General features: G+C 43.2%; 1 protein-coding gene across 2 annotated transcripts in view; it reads left to right on the top strand.

The window, feature by feature from the left end:
- Window positions 1-25,338, top strand: part of KIF16B (kinesin family member 16B) — a 289,874-nt gene that overhangs the window by 110,686 nt on the left and 153,850 nt on the right. For both annotated transcript variants that reach the window (XM_068524339.1, XM_068524338.1), the window contains exons 13-15: window positions 17,873-17,992; window positions 19,144-19,195; window positions 21,145-21,282. In XM_068524339.1, the coding sequence (XP_068380440.1) occupies window positions 17,873-17,992; window positions 19,144-19,195; window positions 21,145-21,282 (310 nt within the window). The remainder of the gene's footprint in view (window positions 1-17,872; window positions 17,993-19,143; window positions 19,196-21,144; window positions 21,283-25,338) is intronic.

The following is a 25,338-nucleotide window of genomic DNA, read 5'->3' as shown; positions in this document are numbered from 1 at the left end:
CCCGTTTTCAAGTGCAGTCCATGATTTGAAGGATTTAAAGTGCCGCTTAGTTTCCAAGGGAGGATATATTTTGTGTTTGAGTGTCTGCCCCATGCTGGAACTCTGAACACCTAGTTTAAAAAGTCCAGGTTCTTGTTCTTAAGAGGTAATGTGAGAACAGAGTTGGTGAATGTGGGTGGATTTAATCCAGTGTAGGGGTGATTTTTTTTTTTTTTTTGACTCCTAATATTTTCTCAAGTTCGCCTGCAAGTTTTATTTGAGAGCACTTGCTGCCCTGCCTGTGAAGTCTTCAGGAATCCACCATTCTACCTAGCGTGCCTACTGATGCCTTAAGCCTAAACTGATACAATACCTAGGATTTAAGGAGTATGATCTCTGGGAATTAGGTCAACATTTTCCTTGTATAGCATTTAGAATCCATGGACTTTTTAGCTAACCAGAGGCTGGTAGCCATATTCTCTCTCTCTCTGTCTCTCTCTGTCTGTCTCTCTGTGTTTTTTGAATTAAATTAAGGGTACAGTGTATTTTGAGAGATTGTAATAATTGTTGTAGATTTACGTTGCTTTACCCTTCTGTATTTTACTTGGGTTAATAAAGCATGAATTGACGGCGTCATTATGGCATATGAGGCTGCAGATGTAGAATGTTCCCATGGGCGAGCGTTAATGGAATCAAGATGGTACAGGAGAGCTGCCATCCGGCTCCGTCACAGTCCTGAGGGCTGCCATGACGTTTAAAAAATGTCTGCTGATGCCAGACAACTGGTTCCTTAGATTAATTAAAGTAAAATCTAACACCGATCTGGGGTTTTGATAAGACCACAGGGCTGTTGAGGTTGGAATCGGCTAGTGTTCAACACTGTTCTTATTAAAACAACATTGGAATTGCCTTTATGGTTTCTCCTAAACTTTTTTTTTTCCATAACATCTTTATTGGAGTATAATTGCTTTACAGTGTTGGTTAGTTTCTGCTGTATAACAAAGTGAATCAGCTATACGTACACATATATCCCCATATCCCCTCCCTCTTGTGTCTCCCTCCCACCCTCCCTATCCCACCCCACTAGGTGGTCACAAAGCACCAAGCTGATCTCCCTGTGCTATGCGGCTGCTTCCTACTAGCTATCTGTTTTACATTTGGTAGTGTATATATGTCCATGCCACTCTCTCACTTCGTCCCAGCTTACCCTTCCCCCTCCCCGTGTCCTCAAGTCCATTCTCTACATCTGCATCTTTATTCCTGTCCTGCCCCTAGGTTCTTCAGAACCTTTTTTTTGTTTTTTAGATTCCATATATATGTGTTAGCATGTGGTATTTGTTTTTCTCCTTCTGACTTACTTCACTCTGTATGACAGACTCTAGGTCCATCCACCTCACTACAAATAAATCAATTTTGTTTCTTTTTATGGCTGAGTAATATTCCATTGTATATATGTGCCACATCTTCTTTATCCATTCATCTGTCGATGGACACTTAGGTTGCTTCCATGTCTACAACATGGCTATTGTAAGTAGTGCTGCAGTGAACATTGTGGTACATGACTCTTTTTGAATTATGGTTTTCTCAGGGTATATGCCCAGTAGTGGGATTGCTGGGTCATATGGTACTTCTATTTTTAGTTTTTTAAGGAACCTCCATACTGTTCTCCATAGTGGCTGTATCAATTTACATTCCCACCAACAGTGCAAGAGGGTTGCCTTTTCTCCCCACCCTCTCCAGCATTTACTGTTTGTAGATTTTTTGATGATGGCCATTCTGACTGGTGTGAGGTGATGCCTCATTGTAGTTTTGATTTGCATTTCTCTAATGATTAGTGATGTTGGGCATCCTTTCATGTGTTTGTTGACAATCTGTATATCTTCTTTGGAGAAAAGTCTATTTAGGTCTTCTGCCCATTTTTGGATTGGGTTTTTTTTTTTTTTTTTGATATTGAGCTGCATAAGCTGCTTGTATGTTTTGGAGATTAATCCTTTGTCAGTTGCTTCGTTTGCAAATATTTTCTCCCATTCGGAGGGTTGTCTTTTCATCTTCTTTATAGTTTCCTTTGCTGTGCAAAAGCTTTTAAGTTTCATTAGGTCCCATTTGTTTATTTTAATTTTTATTTCCATTTCTCTAGGAGGTGGGTCAAAAAGGATCTTGCAGTGATTTATGTCAAAGAGTGTTCTGCCTATGTTTTCCTCTAAGAGTTTGATAGTGTCTGGCCTTACATTTAGGTCTTTAATCCATTTTGAGTTTATTTTTGTGTATGGTGTTAGGGAGTGTTCTAATTTCATACTTTTACATGTACCTGTCCAGTTTTCCCGGCACCACTTATTGAAGAGTCTGTCTTTTCTCCACTGTATATGCTTACCTCCTTTATCAAAGATAAGGTGACCATATGTGCGTGGGTTTATCTCTGGGCTTTCTATCCTGTTCCATTGATCTATATTTCTGTTTTTGTGCCAGTACCATACTGTCTTGATTACTGTAGCTTTGTAGTATAGTCTGAGGTCAGGGAGCCTGATTCCTCCAACTCCGTTTTTCTTTCTCAAGATTGCTTTGGCTATTTGGGGTCTTTTGTGTTTCCATACAAATTGTGAAATTTTTTGTTCTAGTTCTGTGAAAAATGCCAGTGGTAGTTTGATAGGGATTGCATTGAATCTGTAGATTGCTTTGGGTAGTATAGTCATTTCACAATGTTGATTCTTCCAGTCTAAGAACATGGTATATCTCTCCATCTGTTTGTATCATCTTTAATTTCTTTCATCAGTGTCTTACAGTTTTCTGCATACAGGTCTTTTATCTCCTTAGGTAGGTTCATTCTTAGGTATTTTATTCTTTTTGTTGCAGTGGTAAATGGGAGTGTTTCCTTAATTTCTCTTTCAGATTTTTCATCATTAGTGTATAGGAATGCAAGAGATTTCTGTGCATTAATTTTATATCCTGCTACTCTACCAAATTCATTGATTAGTTCTAGTAGTTTTCTGGTGGCATCTTTTTGATTCTTTATGTATAGTATCTTGTCATCTGCAAACAGTGACAGTTTTACTTCTTCTTTTCTGATTTGGACTCCTTTTATTTCTTTTTCTTCTCTGATTGCTGTGGCTAAAACTTCCAAAACTATGTTGAATAATAGTGGTGAGAGTGGGCAACCTTGTCTCATTCCTGATCTTAGTGAAAATGGTTTCAGTTTTTCACTGTTGAGAACGATGTTGGCTCTGGGTTTGTCATATATGGCCTTTATTATGTTAAGGTAAGTCCCCTCTATGCCTATTTTCTGGAGAGTGAAAGTTCCTTTGGCTTCTGGACACCTGCAGATTTTCCTTCTTTTTGTTTGTTTGGTTTTTGTTTGCTTGTTTTCCCCCCAGTTTTATTGAGGTACAGTTGATTCAGAAACACTGTATTAGTTTTAGGTGTACAGATAGTGATTTTGATATATGTATTATTGCAAAGTGAGCAAAACAGTAAGTTTAGCTATCATCTGTCGCCTCAACTTGGGTACACATTCTTCTTGCGATGAGAGCTTTTAGGGTTTACTCTGTTAGCAGCTTCCCATTACGTGACACAGTATTGTTAACTTTAGTCGCCAGGCTGCACGTTACATTCCTGCAACATATTTATTTTATAACTGCACGCTCGCACCCTTTGACCACCATCACGCATTTCACCTCACCCCCACCCCCACCTCTGGCAACCACCAGTCTGATCTCTGTATCTATTACTTGGGTTTGTTTAGATTTTACTTATAAGTGACATCATGTAGTATTTGTCTTTCTCTTTCTGACTTATTTCACTTAGCATACTGCCCTCAAGGTCCATACATGTTGTTGCAGATGGCAATATTTCCTTCTTTTTATGGCCAATATTAGTCCATTGTGTGTGTGTGTGTGTGTGTGTGTGTGTGTGCGCGCGCGCGCATCTGTCTGTCTGTCTGTTTATATGTCTGTCTGTCTATCACATTTTCTTTATCCCTTTGTCTGCTGATGGTCATTTAGGTTGTTTCCATATCTTGGCTATTGTAAATAATACTGTAGTGGATATGGGCTTCAGATGTTTTTTAATACTCTGTTTTCACTTCCTTCAGATAAATACCCAAGAGTGGAATTGCTGGGTCATATGGTAGTTCTATTTTTAATTTTTTGAGGAACCGCTGTACTGTTTTCCATAGTGGCTGCACCAATTTACATTCCCATGAACAGTGCACAAGGGTTCCCTTTTCTTCACATGTTCACCAACACTTGTTTTATTTTATTTTTTCTTGTTTTTTTTTTTGATAATAGCCATTCTGACAAGTTTGAGGTGATCTCATTGAGGTTTTGATTTGCATTTCCCTGATGATTAGTGATGCTGAGCACCTTTTCATGTAGAGTAGTCCTGCCTTATCTGCGATTTCGCTTTCTACAGGTTCAGTACCTGCGGTCAACCTCAGTCTGAAAATATTAAAGTGAAAATTCCAGTTATAAACAGTTCATAAATTTTAAGTTACATGCTGTTCTGAGTAGCGTGGTGAAATCTTGAGCTTTTGCTTTTGTTGCCTTTGGTTTTGGTTGTCATATCCAAAAAATCATGCCGGGACTGATGTTAAGGAGTTTATCCTCTGTGCTTTCTTCTAGGAGTTTTATGGTTTTAGGTCTTATGTTTGTCTTTAGAGCTTATTTTTGTGTTATGATGTAAAATATGGGTCTAGTTTTATTTTTCTGCATGTGACTGTCCAGTTTTCCCAACACCATTTATTGAAGAGACTGTCTTTTCCCCACTTCATATTCTTGGTGCCTTTGTCATAAATTAATTAACCATATGTGTGTGGGTTTATTTCAGGGCTCTCTGTTCTGTTCCATTGATCTAAGTGTGTGTTTTTATGCCGATACCATACTGTTTTGATTGCTATAGCTTTGTGATATAGTTTGATATCAGGAAACATAATGCCTTCTTTAGCTTTGTTCTTCTTTCTCAAGATTGCTTTGGCTATTCAGTCTTTTGTGGTTCCATACAAATTTTAGGATTGTTTTTTCTATTTCTATGAAAAATGCCATTGGAATTTTGATAGGAATTGCATTGCCTCTGAAGATTGCTTTGGTTGGAATGGACCTTTTAATTTTAATAATATTCTTCCATTCCACAAGCATGGGATATCTTTTCGTTTATTTATATCTTCAGTTTTTTCATCAGTAGTTTTCAGTGTACAGGTCTTTCACCTCCTTGGTTAAATTTATTCTTAGTTAATTTGTCCTTTTTGATGCAAGGTAAATGGCATGGTTTTCTTACTTTCTCTTTCTGATAGTTTGTTATTAGGGTATAGAAATGCAACTTATTTTTATATATTGATTTTGTGTCCTGAAATTTTACTGAGTTTATTTACTAGCTATAACACGTTTTCAGTGGCGTTTTTAGGGTTTTCTATATATAATATCATGTCATTTGCAGGTAGAGACAGTTTTACTTCTTTCTTTCCAATTTGGATGGCTTTTATTTCTTTTTCCTTGTCTTGTTCCTGATCTTAGAGGAAAAGCTATTAGCTTTTCACTATTGAATATGATGTTAGCTGTGGGCAGATTTTCCATATTGAGGGCTTTTGGAGAAATGGTTTCTGGGCTTTCAGTTTTGGCTGATGCATTTTTGTTTCATCATTTTAGAATTCCATCTTCAGAATGTTATATAACATACAATAGAACTCAGCCTTGGAGATTACTTGATATTGTGTAAAATATATTTTAAATAAAATAAATTGGAATAAATTAAGTGAAATAAGTTTAAAAAATTTCATATGGAAGTATGTTCCTTTATTTTATTTTAAAAGTCTCTATTACCTGTATTATTTTACTTACAAGTGTGTTTGTTATAGAAAATTTGGGAAGTGAAAAAGTATAAAGAAAAAAACTACCCAGAGATAATAATCTCTGTTTCTAACTTGCGATGTCTCTGTTAGGCTCAGAATCTCTCTGTTTGTCTTTTCTCTCTTTCTCATATATAATTATTGTATTTATGATATATTCTGCATTTATAAGTGTATGATGTATATATTAGACAGACACACACCCTGCTGTGGACTGCATTGTTTCCCTCCAAAATTCATATGTTGAAACCCTGATCCTCAGTGTGTGACTGTATTTAGAGTTAGAGCGTTTAGGAGGAAATTAAGGTAAGGTTAAGTGAAGTTATGAGGATAGGATCCTAATCCAAAAGGCCTGTAGCCTTATCATTCTCTCTCCCCCATTGTGTGCGCACACCCAGGAAAGGCCACGTAAGCACACAGTGAGATGGTGGCCTCCTACAGGCCAAGAGAAGAGGCCTCAGAATAAATCTTACCTTGCCGACATCTTGATCTTGGACTTCCCAGCCCCTGGAACTGTGGAAAATTAATTTCTGTTGTCTGTGCCATATAGTCTCTAGTATTTTGTTGTGGCAGCCCAAGCTAACACACACACACACACACACACACACACACACACACACACGGTCGAATCAAATGTGTATATACCCTTCATACACATTTTAAACAGAAACTGAAGTCGTTTTCTATGTAATCTAGCAGACAGTTTTAAGTTTACCTGGCAAGTAGTAGCAGATGCTCATAAGTGTGGGCTGAATGAGTTGCAGAAGAAGCTGGCTGGAGGATAAACTGTAGCACTTACCCTTCGGGCATCCTCAGGGTGCACCCAGCAGAACAGAGGTGTCAGTCCTTTGGGGGATACAGAAAATTATGGATGTGAAATACCTGGGAGCTTAAAAAAATACCCATACCCGGGTCCATCTTTAAATGAGATGCTTATTTAAAGGGCCAGTGCAGGGCTCAGGCATGGTGTTTTAGAAACTCCTTGAGTGACCTACTGGTTTAGCAGTTGAAACAGGCAGTGTGTGGATATAAAGGCACTAGTCATTTTTGACCAAGATGCAGGTGATCAGGCCAGGTAACTGTGGTCATTGAGAGGAAGGGTCCACCGTGGCTCTACGCGTTTCCCCGGGGAGGGGAAGGACGGGTAAGATTCAGGAGGGGAAAGAACTAGAGAGCTGTCCCAAGAAGCTATGATCCCTTGAGCAAAGGCTGGAGGCGGAGACAAGTGTGATGTATTTCTGTGGGTGAGAAACAAGAGTAAGCCAGCTTTACAAGGCCGAAGTTTAAGGCCAATGTCAGAGTGAAGCTTTCTGGGTTACAGCACGCCCCTTAAAGTGATCCTTCCACTCTGCTTTCTTACCTTGGGGTTAAAGTTTGTACTAGATAAAAATGCCCTTGTAGAACCTTCTGGTGAACCCTCCTGAGCATTTTGGGCTTCCATTTAGGTCAAATATACCAAAGTACGTGTGTGCACAAGATCCTGCTCCACTTACAAAGTCTAGTTAAATATTTAATGTGAGGAAATTTGCTCTTGCATATTTTCACACGTAATTTTTCTTTAACCGGTATTATGCATCTTGCATAATTTAAATACTGACATCCGGGTGACCTGCTCAGCCAGCGGAGGACCGTTTCATCAGAAAGGGGTACGTAGCCTCTCTCTGAGCTGCCTGCCAGCAGTTAGCTGTTCAGCGTCAGGTAAAGAACGATGTCCCTGCAGTGGGAGGGGTAGTGGAAATTGAACTGCCCCAAGAGCTTCTGTTCATTAAAAGGACGATATTAATTCTATTTACCGTTTAGGGGCTGACTTCCAACAATGCCAGGAAATGTCGGCTTGCTGGTACCGGGGAGGTGAGGAGGTAGTCAGGTTCTTCCCTTCCTGTTTCTGCCCGGATGAGTCCAGGACTCTCCTCCGTCTATTCTAAGTGTGTCTCTTTTTATAAATTTATTTATGTATTTATTATTTTTGGCTGTGTTGGGTCTTCGTTTTTTCTGTGCGAGGGCCTTCTCTAGTTGCGGCGGGCGGGGGCCACTCTTCATCGCGGTGCGCGGGCCTCTCACTGTCGCGGCCTCTCTCGTTGCGGGGCACGGGCTCCAGACGCGCAGGCTCAGTAGTTGTGGCCCACGGACCTAGTTGCTCCGCGGCATGTGGGATCTTCCTGGACCAGGGCTCGAACCCGCGTCCCCTGCACTGGCAGGCAGACGCTCAACCGCTGCGCCACCAGGGAGGCCCTAAGTGTGTCTCTTTTGACCGCGGGTACTGTAATGTGGATTGTTTGAAAGTCTTGTAAAAAGCAAGGCTTTTGCATTCCTACTTCAGTTTTTATGCTGTAATAGGTGCCAATCTGATATCCACTTCCTGATGCTTGCTAGGTACAGATGTCGTGGACACTTGTTAAATTATTTATGATGATTATCTTTTGGAATCCATTCATATGTAAACAACATTCCCTTGTAAACTTCTGACTTATTCTGGCCATTTTAAGCATTCTTTTGAGGTTCAGGAGCTGCTTTCGCCTGGCAGGGAACGTACAAATAGGACTGATGGGAGACAGTCTAAGCCCTGGAGTCAGAGCGGTAGTTTGCCTTTCACTGACCGCAGCCTGCTCTCTCATTCCCTGGCCTTGACGTGTTGTCCTGGACCCACTGTTTGCTTTCTGGAGGAGCAGACAGACAATTACACTAATACGTAATTTTGATAGACTGGAGTGCTCTGAAAACAGCAAGCCAGGTGGAGTGATGGAATGTCCCTGGGAGGGGGGGGCGGGAAGAGGGGTGCGCTTCCTCTCTAGGAGGTGAGCTTTACGTGAGCAAGGACCTTGTCCACCTTACTGGTGTCTTTGATCTTTAGAGAGCAGGCAGCATGTGTGGTAAGAGCTGACTGACAAGAAGGGCCCAGCCACAAGATTTAGGGGAGACTTTCCCGGGGAAGCGGGGACAGCGTGTGCAAAGGCCCTGCAGTGGGAATGAGGAAGCCACTGTGGCTGGAGCGCTGGGAGACATGTGGAGAGTAGAGGGGGTGAGGTAGGAGAGGTGGGTAGGGGCCAGACGAAGTGAGCTGCCGGTGCCACTTTATTCCAAACGCATGAGAATATTGTAGAGTTTTGTGTGTGACCTCTTGACATTCTGGAAAGAAGGCTCTGGCTGTCACATGGAGAACAGACTGTAGGTTGGCAAGAGAGGAAGCAGAAGGACAGTTGGGGGATGTCAGAGACTAGGCAGGAGGTGGTGATGGCAGTGGCGGTGGAGACGGAAGGTCCTGGATGATTTTGCTGCCATGCGGGTAGACCCACTGATGGTTGGCTCTGGGGTTAGAGGCAAGGAGAAGAACAGGGTGACTTCTAGGTTGACCCACTTGATCCTTCCTTTCTTTTTTCAACCTGTGGATTGCTAATTCTGCCTTCTCACCAGAACCATCTCCTTCCTTAATCCTCATGCTGATGAAGGTTGATTCCTGGTCCTCCCTGGCCTCTCTGGGTCTGTGGTACCTGCCAGACCTTTTCAATGTAGGTAGATTTCCAGTCCTGAACTCTCACAGACTGTTCTTTCCCTTCCCTGTGTTTGTAATTTAAGAAAATCTTTTACCATTCCAAGAGCATTAATAGAGCTCTCACACGAAGGCTTACATGTTACCAGTCAGCCTTGCAGGGACATGGAACATGTCTAGCCAGCAAATGTTGTTTTTCTCCACCCCACCATGCTCTCTGGGAGCATAGCAAGAATAAAAAGTTGTTTCCTGGAGGAAAGTCAAGGGGAGATCCTTATTCCTTTTCATCACCGCTGACTCAGGTTACATGAACAAAGGGTGGAGGAAGGTGGGATGGTGGTTGAAGCACAGCTTCATCGACTCTCTGGTAATCTTGGTGGCTGTTTCCTTCATCTGTTAGACGGACAGGATTCTTTCTTTGTGCACGAGAATGTACGAGAGACTGTAGCTTCTGGGTGAATGCCAATGTGCGTACTTTCAGGATTTCAGAGCTAATTGGTTTGTGTTGACAATGACTATTTACCATTTGTATATTATAAAAGACACATGCAAATTACTTGACAACACTTGCTAGTCAAATTGGTGAGCGATTTTTAATGTCAACAATATCCACTTGGTGAGCTGTCTGGAAAGTGTTACTGGGAACCTTCAGGATTTTGTTTTCCTAGCAATAAAGATCTTTCTGATATTTATCGGACTTCCGCAACTCTTGTAAATGCCCCAGTTTCCTTATTTCTCATTAAGAGGAGTATGTAAAACAGTTGAGAAGGGTGTCTTTACTTAAGGTTCATCAGTCTAAACTATTTGTTGCGTAGCGTCCACCAAGCTAGTCCTTCCTTCCCAGTTCCGCCTCCCTCTTCCCTCTGTTCCTCGTCATCCCACACATCCTTGCCAGGTTCATCTTCTGAGTATCAGCCAGTTCCTGTTTTCAAAATTCTCAGTGCCTTCCCGGTTTCTGAATCAAATATTGACCATCAGCTTGGCTTTCCGGACCAGGTTTATCAGTTAAATGAATGTCCAATGGTCCCTTGTGTCTGTGCCCATGTTTTCTGCCACCGTACCTTTCTTTGCTCAAGAGACCCCTCCCCCCAAATCTGGAGCACCCTTGTTTTCTTCCTTTTTGTAGCCAGCTGAATACCTGTTCTTGACTTCGGAGAATAGGCGTTGGAGATGACATCACACGTTTCAAAGAAATGAAGAGATAATAATAAAAAGCAAACATCCCACCCCGCAGCAGAAACACCTCCACGAACTCACTAACAGGAAGCGGATGAAGAGGGCCGTGCGCTGGCCGCTGAGGAGGGGAGGCCGGGGTGGGATTCCTAAGCCTGCACCTCAGGAGCTGAGTCAGTGAGGATTCTAGAAGCCCTCCCCACACCCTCAGATCTGGGGAGGAACACGGTGCTTTTCCTCTTCTTACGGAGGAGTCATAGAAATGGCTGCTGGTGGCAACTGGGATGAAGTGGAAAGCAGAGCTGAGTCTCTGAGACCAGGGAACCTGAGAGCCAGTGTCCCCACTGCAGTGGGCTCTCCTCTCAGGCAGGAGGAAGGCGCCCGGTGGAGGATATTTAATGACCTTTCTTAAGAGAGGCCAGAGCCCAGGAATTCGAACAAAGCCTTTACCGCGCCTCGGTGGAGACCTCCTGGCCCTGTCACTCAGTCTGGCTAGAGAACGGTGGAGAGAACACAGACCCACTCAGTCTTCAAACCAGAGAGATCACAGATGGGGCAGCAGTAGGAAAAGAGTCAAGGAGTTGCCCATCCTGTGTTAGAGCAGCAGAATTTCTGGACAGATAACACCTGAGCACACACAGATGAAGAAAAAAAGTGAGGCGGTTATATAAACATAAGTGCGATGGATGGATGGATAGACGGGCAGATGGATAGACGAAGAGAAAGAAAAAAAGGGGATATAGCATGTAAAAGACAAAACATCCAGAGCTAGATGAAACCATACCTCAAGGCATAGAAGGCAAGTCCTTCAAGTTGTTTCATTCTGTGGAACAAGTTAATGAGAAATGTGAATTCAGTAAACACAGCAAGATGATTAAAGGAGAATGAGATGAAAAAAGAGAGATTGCAGATCTACAGAAAGACTGAGGTCCCAAACAACAACCATCGCAGGACCAATAAATAAAATCAGAAATACCAAAGGAAAGAATAGATGCCACTGAAACCAAATTACTAAAAATTAAAGGCTTGATAGTCTCAGTGAACACAAGTGAAGTGATCATGACATTAAAGCAATCAGAAGCTAAGAGATGAAAAGACAATGTACTATAAGGATAATTGGCCTCCCTGAAGTAGACAGTCAACATATGAAACAGAAACTGGAATATAAAACAAGGTGACTTTCAGGAAATGAAAAAGAAACAAACAAAAGAACTGAGTCTGCAGATTAGAAGAATGTATCCTGTTATGGGAAAATTCAGAGGACAGAATGTTTAACACCAATACCTATCCTAATTAAGCTATTGAGTTTCAAAGGTAAAGGAAAAAATCTTCAGACATCCAGGCAGAAAACCAAATTATCTGCCATAGACCAAAAGTCAGACTAGCTTCATATTTCCTTAGTGCAGCATTTAATTTCTGAAGAGAGTGGAGCCAACTCAACATTCTGAGTGAGGAGGTATGAACACGACCCAGAGTGACACAGCTTCGATGTCGTTCAGGTGCAAGGGCAGAAGGTGGATATTCTCAGACATCTATAAGCTTGGGGAATGGTACTTAAAACCAAAACAAAGAGGATAAAATACAGACACAGTGCTGTCAACCTCTAAATATGTTTCGTAATGTCTTAACTCAGAAGCATATTTTAGGAAGTGTCTGTTGTTGTGAAGAAACATTTGGTTGAAATTCAACAAATACTTCAGTTGCTTTTCCTTCTGTTAAATTCAAATGAAGTCACATGCAAATTTTTTTTTTTTTAAATTAAAAAGCATTCATGCTAGAGGAAGGATAATTTCATTTTTTATGAAAGTCCTCCTGTCTGCCTGACCCCCTCCCTCCTCCGCATACCCGCACTGGGCAGGTGCTCTAAGCCCTGGCTGTGGTGACCCCTCCTCTTCTGATCAGTGTTGTCCGCCTTGGGTTTGCAGAAGTTAAGTGCTCTTTCTGCTGTAAGGCAACTCCATACAACTCTCCTAGTTAGCGAAGCACATGGTTCTTCCTAGCCTGAGTTTCCACCAGAAAAATTCTGACTTTTAATTCTTGGCTAGCAACAACAATAACAACAAAAATTCATGTAAAAATCACTTACAACTGACAGTGCCGAATAATCAGCACTTCTTGAGTGACTGCTCTGTGCCTGGTGCAGCCATATTCCCCCCATGTACTCCGTGTGAGGAAGCACAGTTTCTGCCCTTTGAGAGCTCTTAGTTCAGGTAGGGCAGACACGTCGCCAAAATTTTCCCGTTATTTCCCAAGGAAGATCTAGCTCTCAGGAAGGCTTCTTGAAAGGGAAACATAGGCTTCTTATTGACAAGTTTTTGTCTTGATTTTCACCTATTTATTCAGGAAGTTTGTTGCATTTTGACAGACACAGTGCTGGATATTTGTTTGTTTGTTTTTTAAATTAATTAATAATTTTTGGGGGCTGCGTTGGGTCTTCATTGCTGCACACAGGCTTCTCTGTAGTTGTGGCGAGCAGGAGCTACTCTTTGTTGCGGTGCTCGGGCTTCTCATTGTGGTGGCTTCTCGTGTTGCAGAGCACGGGCTCTAGTCGCGTGGGCTTCAGTAGTTGCGGCACGCGGGCTCAGTAGTTGTGGCTTCCGGGCTCTAGAGCGCAGGCTCAGTAGTTGTGGCACACGGGCTTAGTTGCTCCACAGCATGTGGGATCTTCCTGGACCAGGGCTCGAACCCGTGTCCCCTGCACTGGCAGGCGGATTCTTAACCACTGTGCCACCAGGGAAGTCCCCAGTGCTGGGATTTTAAGGATGTGATATTGTGATGAAAAGAAGGGAGGATTCCTGCTGAGTCTGATGAAGGGGTATGGGGGTTATATGGGACACGCCCACTGAGCCAGGCCCTTGTGGCTTCTCCCTTTGATCTGGGCAGTCCTGCCTGCCACTCACCTGAGCCGCCGGCATGTGCCAGAGGATTTGCTGCCACCATCTCAGCCCTCAACACAGGTTTTAGATTTAGGGGTTGAAAAAAACTTATTGAACATATTTTTGGAAATGTGATGAACATAATGTTTGAGCGGATACTGTCTTTTTATACTTTTTGTCAGGCGGTAGTTTCCTTTTTATACAAATATTGGTTGCCAAAAGCTTTGTTTGAATACAAAATATGTGCAGCTATACATATTTGACCACTTTCTTTCTTTGGGAGCCCGTGTGCCTGGAGTTGGGAAAGGGATCGCCAGCTCTGCTCTGTTAAATATTCCATCTTATCAAAGAGGTGTTTCATCAATTATGTATAACAGTAGGGGCCACTCAATAAATATTTTATAAGTGATAGATATTTTTGTCTGAAATTACTTTTTCACTCGAGCAATGATTTAAACCCCCGTTTTTAGTTTTATGAGGTGACACTTTTATAATATCATATAGTGAATGCAGCTTGAATGTCATAGAGCTTTAGGGCAGCATTAATCATAAATTCATATGCCCCCATTCCCAATCCTGAGAGACTTTCTCTTAATTCAGGTTTTACCCATTCTATGTATGGAAGTGTGTGTGTGTGTGTGTGTGCGCGTGCGTGTGTGTGTATTGGGGATGGGTGGGGACAAGTAATGCTTTTGACCTAATGGCTCTGAAGTTATGAATTTCAAATGATTTTCTAAGTCTATGAGACTTATTTTAAGGAAGGAAGAAAAAGTGCTTTTCAATGGGTTAAAAAAAAAAAAAAAAAAGAATATCAAACTAAACTGTGATGTAGTCCAAAACAGTTTCTCTAGTTTGAGTGGGAGCTATTAGAGTTTAAAATACTGCCTCCCCCCACCCCCCCGCCCCCTTTTGGGATATTGTCCACTTTTATGCAGAAAGAAAATACATATGCCTCTGGACTTAGGAGAACAGTTCCTCTCCTTTTCACCCGGACCTGGAAGCCTGGAGCAATCCATGGCCAGGCGCCACCTACCGTGTGTGCAGTGCTGTCACAGTTCAGAGCTAGCAGGCCTTGTTTCTTGAGATGGGGCTGTATGATTAAACTCTCCAGTGTAATATATATCTTTAAAAAGAAAAATCACAGACTTTCCACTTCAGTTTGAGCTCTGTGGGCAAGAGGAGAAGCACGAATTCTACCAACATCGGAGAGGCAGGAGTCGGGGTTAGTTTATTTAGAGGGCTCATTTTAGCCAGGATTTGCAAGGGCCTTGGTGTAGCATATCAGGATGAACGAAGTCTCCGGCCTCCAAGCCTGAGGTTCTGGGCCCCGGAGAGGAAGCCCGTCTGATAAGAGAAGTAATTGAAGAACAGTGGTACACTTCATTTCCTTTTCTTGAATTTAAGTTATGCATTGGTCATTTTCTCTGTGTATCTATTTAATGGTTGTTAAATTAAATTGCTTTCCCTCAAGTGGTGATTTTTATTTATTTATTTTCGAAACCATCTTTTTTTCTTACTCCGCTCCATTGCCCTCTGGCCCGACTCCAACTCCGTGTGTGTGCGGTGGAGGCCCCAGTGTCTGCAGAGGTGAAGGCTGGGGACTTCTCTCTCCCCCCCGGCCCTTTCCCAGAACCTCCCAGGGGCCCCTTGTCTGCAAGGTTGTGAGGTTCTGAATTCTTCAGCGAGAGAATGGCAGGCTTCGTAGACTGTTTTAATATTTAAATGATACAGAATCCATTTATTTGATCCAGGAATGTGAGGAGTTCCGGTTTTGTCTCGGGCAGCTCTGGGCTTTGGAGTCCAGAGCTGTGCTGTGCTCAGCGTGTCCCGTCGCAGGAGTGGGTGAGGGAGAGGCTCGCTCGGAACATCCCTGACCCGGAGCCCCCGTTAGCAGCATGGGGCTGTTTCCTCTGCTGCTTCCATCAGCCTGTGGTCACACAGCACAGTGTCCTGTTCTTGGATGGGCCCCCGTCTCAACTCAGCACAGCCCGACCTCAAGGCTGGAGTTTACACCTTCACTGTTCCGGGGTTTGTCTGCTTTCCACCTGGGAATCGCCTCAAAGCCTGGATTCTGAGGGTTTTTTTTTGTCTTAGGGCAGATGGGCCTGATGGTGAAGGGCCTCTCCGTCTCTTCCTTGCGAGGTTGCTCTTGAACTTCCTTCCTGCGTTTCTCTGAACTCTGAGTATCTACCCACTCATTCATTCACTTGACAGATATTAATTGAGGAGCTCCTCTGTGTCAGGCACGAAATAAGGCATTGGGTTACATTCTAGTCAGGAGACAAGTGATAAACTTGTATATAACATATCATAGAGTGATAATTGCTAAGAGAGAAACAAATCAGGACAAGAGAGGTTGGTGACTGCTGTCTTGTATGGGGCGATGGGGAGGGTGGCTTCTGAGCAGAGGAAATGAGGGCTGAGTTACGTGTGAATTGAAGGCAGTTCTTCTCAACTGGGGCACATTTTGTTCCCCAGGGGACACTTGTCGGTGTCTGGAGGCATCTTTGGTTGTCACAACCTCGGAGGAGGGATGTGTGTTACTGGCATCTGGTGGGTAGAGGCCAGGGATGCTCTAAATATCCTCCAGTGCCCAGGGCAGCCCCCCACAATGGAGAATCACCTGCTCCAAAATGTCAGTGGTGCCAAGGTTGGGAAGCCCCGCTCTAGGGGAAGAGAAGGAGTAGACAGGAACAGAGGAAACAGCAACGACCAAAGCCCTGAGGTGAGGGCCGGCTGGCAAGTTTGAGGAACAGCAAGGAGCCGGGCTTCCGGGAGAGGAGTGAGCAGGGGGCCAAGCGGCAGGAGGTCAGCAAGGGGTGAGGTCACTTGGAGCTTTGTAGACCCTTGCAGAGACTTTGGGTTTTACTCAGAGAAGAGGAGGCCGTGTAATTGACCCGAGAAAAGGAGCGGCCTGCCCTGCCGTCTGTCTGGCTGCCGGGGAGAGCGTGGACTCTGGCTGGGGCACGAGTGGGTGTGGCCAGGATTACTGAGGCCACCCCCGCGAGGGTGGTGATGCCTGGGGCCAGGCAGCAGTGTGGTGCAGTGGTTTGTCGTCAGATTGGGGGCATATTTTGAAGGTGGAGTCAACACCGAGTGCTGTAGGGTTTAGAGAAAGGAGCAAAGGACAGCCTGATTTTTGGTCCAAGCAACTGTAAGGAAGATTGGTATTTACCGAGAAGGGCTAGTGTGCAGGTTTGGGAGGCAGGGGGCATCAGGGCTGGTCTTTCAGGGTGTTAAGTTTGAGCTGCCTCCTTGGTAGCCCCACACGTATACCGAGGTAGGCAGGTTTATATACGCGAGGATGGAGTTTTAAGGGAGAGGTCTGCCTGGAGATTTAGATTTGAGAGTTGTCGGCATGCAGTCAAGCCCTCCGTGTCTGCGGGTTCCACATCCACAGATTCAACCGACCACCGATCACAAATATTTAGAGAAAAAATATTTCAGATAGTTCTCAAAAGCAAAACTTGAATTTGCCATGCTCCAGCAAATGTTTACATAGCACTTTCACTATGTTTGCAACTATTTACATAGCATTTATGTTGTATTAGGTATTATAAGTAATCTAGAGATGATTGAAAATATAGGGGAGGATTGCGTAGGATATATGCACATTATGTCCTTTTATATAAGGGACTTGAGCATCCTTGGATTTTGGTATCCGCAGGGGTCCTGGAACCAATCCCCCATGGATACCCAGGGACAATTGTGTAGATTGCAGGTAAAGTCAGGAGTCAGGATGAGATCATCAAGGGAGTGACTGTAGACACTAGAGTCCCCGGGATGAAAGACTCCGTGGAAGTGGGTTCAAGAGAGAGCCGGAGGGGGGAAACTAGAGGACCACAAGTAGGGAACTCTTTGGAGGTGGTTTTCTCTAAAGGGGCACAGAGAAATTGGTGGTAGCTGGAGGGAGATGCAGGGCCAAGGGAGGTGGTGGTGGTGGTGGTGGTTGATGGGAGCTCTGTAGCAGATTTGTGTGTAGGTGGGAATGATCAGTGGATACAAGGTGATGCAGGGCACAGCGGGTCAGGTATCTCTGGTGCACGGTAGCGAATGCACAGGAAAGGGTTGCTTTCAGGGCCATGTGCAGTTTGACTCTAGTAACTGGCAAGAAGAACCAACAAGTCAGGAGACGTCTAGGTATTAAGTGAAATAAAGGTTCTGAAGAGGGAGAAAGATTGCTTTCTGGTCTAGTGGTCCTAGAACCTTTCCTAAAGAAGGCAGGGTTTGAGCTTAGCTTCATATATATATATATGTGTGTGCATGTGTGTATTCATATGTATACATATATGTATGAATCTGTATCAGGCAACAAATTTATTTCGTTTTATGAGCTTTTTGTATGTTCCAAGCTCACTTTGCCCACCATATGCCAGGATTTCAACATGAAGCTTACAATCCATTTTTCTTGCAGTTTTTTTTGGTGAGAAGTAAAACGTTCATTTTCACACTCTAAAGAGAACTTAATACGAAGTTTTTTTCCCTCAAAGTAACCGTTTCCTTTTCTTTCCCTCCTGATTTCAGGAACAAACTCTGGCCCTGAGGAAAGAAGGGATTGGGGTTGTTTTGGATTCCGAGCTGCCCCATTTAATTGGCATCGATGACGACCTTCTGAGCACTGGAATCATCTTATATCACTTGAAGGTAGAAACTACTTTCCTGGAACACTCTCGTTTTGGTTTCAGCTTTCCGTGTGGACACTGGCAAGGTTTAGTGTCATACTCCGTGTCCACGAACGCAGCCACGACCCTGAAGAATATACAACAAATCCTTGAGTCCTTTGGGGATACTCAGCGGTTCATTGGGATTCTGTGATACTAGAAATGTCTGTCTTATGTAGTCCTAAAGCTAAATGAAGATCCATTCACTTTGCCTTCTAATTTGTAGACTCAGCAAGAGGGAGGTAAGGAACAAAAAGGCAGACAGACTGAGGAAGAAAAGTTACCAGCACCCGAACTGGGATTTGTTGTATGTACAGTTTCCTGGTCCCTTGTGTTAATGATAAAGCTGTGTCTCTTGCCTACATCGTTGGGCCTGGTCCCGAGCAGGGTATCCCTGTCAAGAGAGCAGAATTTCCACATCAGTATCAGTGGTGGCCTCCGTAACCTTGACTTTAGTATCTTCTGTCTGATCCATGACTTCAAATGAGAATGGTATTACGCTTGTGCTTTGAAGGCTCCCCTAAACCATATATATATATATATATATATATATATATTTTTTTTTTTTTCCTTTTGTATCTGGTTTATTTCCCTTAGCATAATGTTTATCCATGTTGTAACATGTATCAGTACTTCATTCCTTTTTATGGTTGGATAATATTCCAGTGTATGTACCACATTTTATTTGTCCGTGGATGAATATTTGGGTTGTTTCCACTTTTTGGCTATTATACACATCAGCACACAAGTATCTGTTTGAACGCTTGCTTTCAATTCCTTTAGGTATATCCTAAGCCATATCTTTAGATACAAAGAAACCCCTGGCCACTAGAGGAGAGACTTGCCAGAAAGGATTGGGAACATCAGTGAGATTGCTGTCACAGGCAGGTTATTGATGGCAAAACAGGAGCCCAACCCTTGTCGAGCCCTGAGCCTCAGGAGTCCTGTCCTTTTTCGGACACCACGGGCTGTTGTTACAGAACCTCAGTGAACTCCAGTCGCACTGAGGCTGTGGCCTGCCCGGGACAGAGCTCGCCCATCCGTCACCAGGTTGCTTGGGCTTCAATGGAAGAGGGAGAAACAGATCATTCCTCATGTTCTTATTAATAAATTTTGCTTGACTTTTCTCCCTAGGAAGGTCAGACATATGTTGGTAGAGAAGATGCTTCAACAGAACAAGATATTGGTGAGGATCTTTATCCATTTCCTCTTCGCAATTATTTATTTATTTATTTTTGGCTGTGTTGGGTCTTCGTTGCAGCGTGCGGGCTTTCTCTAGTTGCGGCGAGCGGGGGCTACTCTTTGTTGTGGTGCGCGGGCTGTAGGTGCACGGGCTTCAAGTAGTTGTGGCACACAGACTCAGTAGTTGTGGCTCACGGGCTCTAGGACGCAGCCTCAGTAATTGTGGTGCATGGGCTTAGTTGCTCCGTGGCATGTGGGATCTTCCCGGCCCAGGGCTCTTACCCGTGTCCCCTGCGTTGGCGGGCGGAGTCTTAACCACTGCGCCACCAGGGAAGTCCTCCAATGATTTTTTAAAAATCATTTAATGAATTTCTTTTGAATGACTGACATTGAAGTAATTATAAAAAAGAAAATGTTTCAAATACAATATTGATCAGAACGTGTATTTCTGTAATTTTGAACTCAGCTCAAATGACTAACACAGAACAGTTAGTTTAGTGAATAAAATGGAACTGTGAATCCTTTCCCCCACCATGCATGCCTTCTATCCTTGAAAGGTCACGCCTTTCAAGTGTGCTGTTAGTTAAATCACGTTACTCTTGTCACAGTGGAAATATGCCAACAGGTACAGATAAAAGATATAAGACCCTTTGATGGGAAATCCTTCCCAGTCGACACTTAACCTGTGCAAAGACGAGGACAGAAAGTAGGATACACACGTACACAGCATCCACACACACAGACTTCTGGCTTTCCCCAAAGTCTTTGTGAGGTACCCAGGTGAGGTCTTGCCAGGCTTTATATTGTAGCATAACTTAGGGGATGCATGCGGCGGTGGTAGAGTGCGTGTGCGTGTGTGTGTGGCAAGGTGGGGATTGGCAGGGGAAGAATTATATCTTCTCAGCTGGTTTTAGAATTGCTGGCGATGAGCTTGCTTTCATGCCAAGTGTAAGCTATTAATCAAGCCAAGGCTCCCATTTCCTATGTGTATTTACTATTTATCGTGAATCTGGGAGAGCTGGAAACCAGTTCCTGGCATTGAATCCTTGGATTCAGCTGTTGTTGGGTGGAACTAGGTGTCAGGCCTCTTCCTCTCAACATTAAATTATCAATACATGTGACCTTTGGGTTTGTTATAAATGTGGTAAGGGCTAAGAACACATGTTTTCTGTGAACCGAAAAGTTCAGTAGTGCAGTTCTGTGGAGAGCAGTGGGAGCCGTTTGGCTTGTGCTTCTGAGAAGCTGGCCAAGAACTGTGCCTGAAATCATGTAGGTTTGTGTGACTGGCATTCATGTCCATGCCTGGCCACTCATCACACACGAGCAGCTCAGGGTGGTCGGATGGGAGTCGGTAGCCCTTAGCAACCACATGCTCTGAGAGATCTGTGGAGGTCAGGTTCTCTCAGAATCGGCACAGGCTGTGGCTGGGTCATCTCAGGACTTCTGGAGACTTCCTTGGGCCTCCCAAGATCCATGCCATGCCGTGTTCACCTTTCACCTTTGGTTTGTGCTCCTGGAACGCAGTGGCGGTAAGTGTGGAGGTCACAGTAAATCCTTGAACCATGGGGCCCTTTTCTTCTCTTCCATTTTATTGTGACCTTTGGGTAACTGGAGGAGGAAAGTTATTTAGACTGAAGCAGGAGTGACTCAGTGGTATTCAGTTAAGACAAGTTACTCAACTGTTTTCTCCCCGAAGATGAAATAAATGAACGTGCCAGAACTTACCCCCTTATACGGGGGATGTCCAGACCCCCCGAGTAACAATCAAGGGATGGTTCTGTCAGTTGATGCCAGGAACTCCTGAAGTTCAGTTTTCTCACTAAACATAAATGTTCACCTCTCAGTTTTGTATGGAAAAGAAAGAATATTCAATATGAGAAAATAAATGAAGGTTGGGAATCATTGCACTAGATACCAAAGGAAATCTTTTCTTCCTCTGTTTTCCCATCTTAGTTCTTCACGGCCTCGACTTGGAGAGTGAGCACTGCATCTTTGAAAATGTTGGGGGGACGGTGACACTGATTCCCCTGAGTGGGTCCCAGTGCTCTGTGAACGGTGTTCAGATCATGGAGGCCACACACCTCAATCAAGGTATTGGCTTTTGGTTCTGAGTTCTTTGTATGTGTCGTTTCTAGAAAACAGGTTGGTTAGGTCATGGGGGAACACGTGCATCTTAGAATTAATTACACTTTAGGTGTAAAACGGATGAAGACTGTTTGCTTCATTAGGCTCTTTTCTCTTTTGCTGGAGAACTTCTTTTTCTATTTTTTAATTAATTAATTTATTTTTTATTTTTGGCTGCGTTGGGTCTTTGTTGCTGCGTGGGCTTCTCTCTAGTTGCGGCGAGCGGGGGCTACTCTTCGTTGCAGCGTGTGGGCTTCTCATTGCGGTGGCTTCTCTTGTTGTGGAGCACGGGCTCTCCGTGCACGGGCTTCAGTAGTTGTGGCACGCGGTCTCCAGAGCGCAGGCTCAGTAGTTGTGGCGCATGGGCTTAGTCGCTCCGCAGCATGTGGGATCTTCCTGGACCAGGGCTCAAACCCGTGTCCCTTGCATTGGCAGGCGGATTCTTAACCACTGCGCCACCAGGGAAGCCCTGGAGAACTTCTTTATAAAATGCCCGTTGTCTTGTTGAATTAAACATCTATATATTGACTTAAAAGTTACTGCTGTTACGGAAATAAGACTTTAAAGGAATTTGTGAAGTTCAGGATGTGCTCTTCAGACGCAAAACCGTAACACAGTGGCTTCTTTTAATAATTTTATTACCTTATTTACATTCTTTTTATGAATAGTTATACATACAGGATCTGGTGTCATATCTTTTTTTCTTTTGAAATAATTTCAGTATTGTGGAATATTTGCAAGAACTTTAAAAAAAATCATTCATTCATTCATTTATCCATTTATTTATTAAATGGCTGTGTCGGGTCTTTGTTGCTGCCGGCGTGGGCTTTCTCTACTCTTCGTCGCGGTGCGCGGGCTTCTCATTGCGGTGGCTTCTCTTGTTGTGGACCACGGGCCCTAGAGTGTGTGGGCTTCAGTAGTTGTGGCACGCGGGCTCAGTAGTTGTGGCTTGTGGGTTCTACAGCATGGGTTCAGTAGTTGTGGGGCACGGACTTAGTTGCTCCGTGGCATGTGGGATCTACCTGGACCAGGGCTCGAACCCATGTCCCCTGCGTTGGCAGGCAGATTCTTAACCACTGAGCCATGGGAAGCCCAAGAACTTTTTCTTTCTTTTTTCTTTTTTTCATACAGCAGGTTCTTATTAGTCATCTATTTTATACATATTAGTATATATATTGTCAATCCCAATCTCCCAGTTCATCCCACCACCATCACCCTCCACCCTGCTTTCCCCCACTGGTGTCCATACGTTTGTTCTCTACATCTGTGTCCCTATTTCTCCCTTGCAAACCGGTTCATCTGTACCATTTTTCTAGATTCCACATGTATGCGTTAATATACGATATTTGTTTTTCTCTTTCTGACTTACTTCACTCTGTAGGACAGTCTCTGGGTCCATCCACGTGTCTACAAATGACCCAATTTTGTTCCTTTTTATGGCTGAGTAATATTCCATTGTATGTATGTAACACGTCTTCTTTATCCATTCGTCTGTCGATGGGCATTTAGGTTGCTTCCGTGACCTGGCTATTGTAAATAGTGCTGCAATGAACATTGGGGTGCATGTGCTTTTTTGTTTTTCTTTTTTTAAATATCTTTATTGGAGTATAATTGCTTTACATTGTTGTGTTAGTTTCTGCTGTACAACAAACAAAGTGAATCAGCTATGTGCATACATATATCCCCATATCCCCTGCCTCTTGTGTCTCCCTCCCACCCTCCCTGTCCCACCCCTCTAGGTCGTCACAAAGCACCGAGCTGATCTCCCTGTGCTATGTGGCTGCTTCCCACTAGCTATCTATTTTACGTTTGGTAGTGTATATAAATGTCCATGCCACTCTCTCACTTTATCCCAGCTTACCATTCCCCCTCCCCATATCCTCCAGTCTATTCTCTAGTAGGTCTATGTCTTAATTCCCATCTTGCCCCTAGGTTCTTCATGACCATTTTTTTTTTTTTTGTAGATTCCATATATATGTGTTAGCATATGGTATTTGTTTTTCTCTTTCTGACTTACTTTACTTTGTATGACACATTCTAGGTCCATCCACGTGTCTACAGATGACCCAATTTTGTTCCTTTTTATGGCTGAGTAATATTCCATTGTATATATGTACCACATCTTCTTTATCCATTCATCTGTCAGTGGGCATTTAGCTTGCTTCCATGACCTGGCTATTGTAAATAGTGCTGCAACGAACATTGGGGTGCATGTGTTTTTTTGAATTATGGATTTCTCTGGGTATATGCCAAGTAGTGGGATCGCTGGGTCATATGGTAATTCTATCTTTAGTTTTTTAAGGAACCTCCATACTATTCTCCATAGTGGCTGTATCAATTTACATTCCCACCAACAGTGCAAGAGGGTTCCCTTTTCTCTACACCCTCTCTAGCATTTGTTGTTTGTAGATTTTCTGATGATGCCCATTCTAACTGGTGTGAGGTGATACCTCATTGCGGTTTTGATTTGCATTTCTCTAATAATTAGTGATTTTTTTAAAACATCTTTATTGGAGTATAATTGCTTTACAATGTTTTGGTAGTTTCTGCTGTATAACAAAGTGAATCAGCTATACGTACACATATATCCCCATATCCCCTCCCTCTTGTGTCTCCCTCCCACCCTCCCTATCCCACCCCTCTAGGTGGTCACAGAGCACCAAGCTGATCTCCCTGTGCTATGCGGCTGCTTCCTACTAGCTATCTATTTAACATTTGGTAGTGTATATATGTCAGTGCCACTGTCTCACTTCGTCCCAGCTTACCCTTCCCTCTCCCCGTGTCCTCAAGTCCATTGTCTACGTCTTCATCTTTATTCCTGTCCTGCCCCTAGGTTCTTCAGAACCATTTTTTTTTTTTTTTAGATTCCATATATATGTGTTAGCATGTGGTATTTGTTTTTCTCTTTCTGACTTACTTCACTCTGTATGACAGACTCTAGGTCCATCCACCTCACTACAAATAACTCAGTTTCGTTTCATTTTATGGCTGAGCAATATTCCATTGTATATATGTGGCACATCTTCTTTATCTGTTCATCTGTCGATGGACACTTAGGTTGCTTCCATGTCCTGGCTATTGTAAATAGAGCTGCGGTGAACATTGTGGTACATGACTCTTTTTGAATTATGGTTTTCCCAGGGTATGTGCCCAGTCGTGGGATTACTGGGTCATATGGTAGTTCTATTTTTAGTTTTTTAAGGGACCTCCATACTGTTCTCCATAGTGGCTGTATCAATTTACATTCCCACCAACAGTGCAAGAGTGTTCCCTTTTCTCCACACCCTCTCCAGCATTTATTGCTTGTAGATTTTTTGATGATGGCCATTCTGACTGGTGTGAGGTGATACCTTGTTGTAGTTTTGATTTGCATTTATCTAATAATCAGTGATGTTGAGCAGCTTTTCATGTGCCTCTTGGCCATCTGTATGTCTTCTTTGGAGAAGTGTCTATTTAGGTCTTCTGCCCATTTTTTGATTTGGTTCTTTGTTTTTTTAATATTGAGCTTTATGAGCTGTTTATATATTTTGGAGATGAATCCTTTGTCCATTGATTTGTTTGCAAATATTTTCTCCTATTCTGAGGGTTGCCTTTTCATCTTGTTTATAGTTTCCTTTGCTGTGCAAAAGCTTTTAAGTTTCATTAGGTCCCGTTTGTTTATTTTTGTTTTTATTTCCATTCCTCTAGGAGGTGCGTCAAGAAAGATCTTGCTGCGATTTATGTCAAAGAGTGTTCTTCCTATGTTTTCCTCTTAGAGTTTTATGGTGTCCAGTCTTACATTTAGGTCTTTAATCCATTTTGAGTTTGTTTTTGTGTATGGTGTTAGGGAGTGTTCTAATTTCATTCGTTTACATGTAGCTGTCCAGTTTTCCCAGCACCACTGTTTGAAGAGGCTGTCTTTTCTCCATTGTACATCCTTGCATCCTTTGTCATAGATTAGTTGACCATATGTGTGTGGGCTTATCTCTGGGCTTTCTCTCCTGTTCCATTGATCTATATTTCTATTTTTGTGCCAGTACCATA

The sequence above is a fragment of the Eschrichtius robustus genome, chromosome 16 (assembly GCF_028021215.1).
Source record: "Eschrichtius robustus isolate mEscRob2 chromosome 16, mEscRob2.pri, whole genome shotgun sequence".
In the NCBI taxonomy this organism is placed as follows: domain Eukaryota; kingdom Metazoa; phylum Chordata; class Mammalia; order Artiodactyla; family Eschrichtiidae; genus Eschrichtius; species Eschrichtius robustus.
Note: the sequence above shows the minus strand (reverse complement) of the source record. Positions and strands in the feature narration are given on the sequence as shown.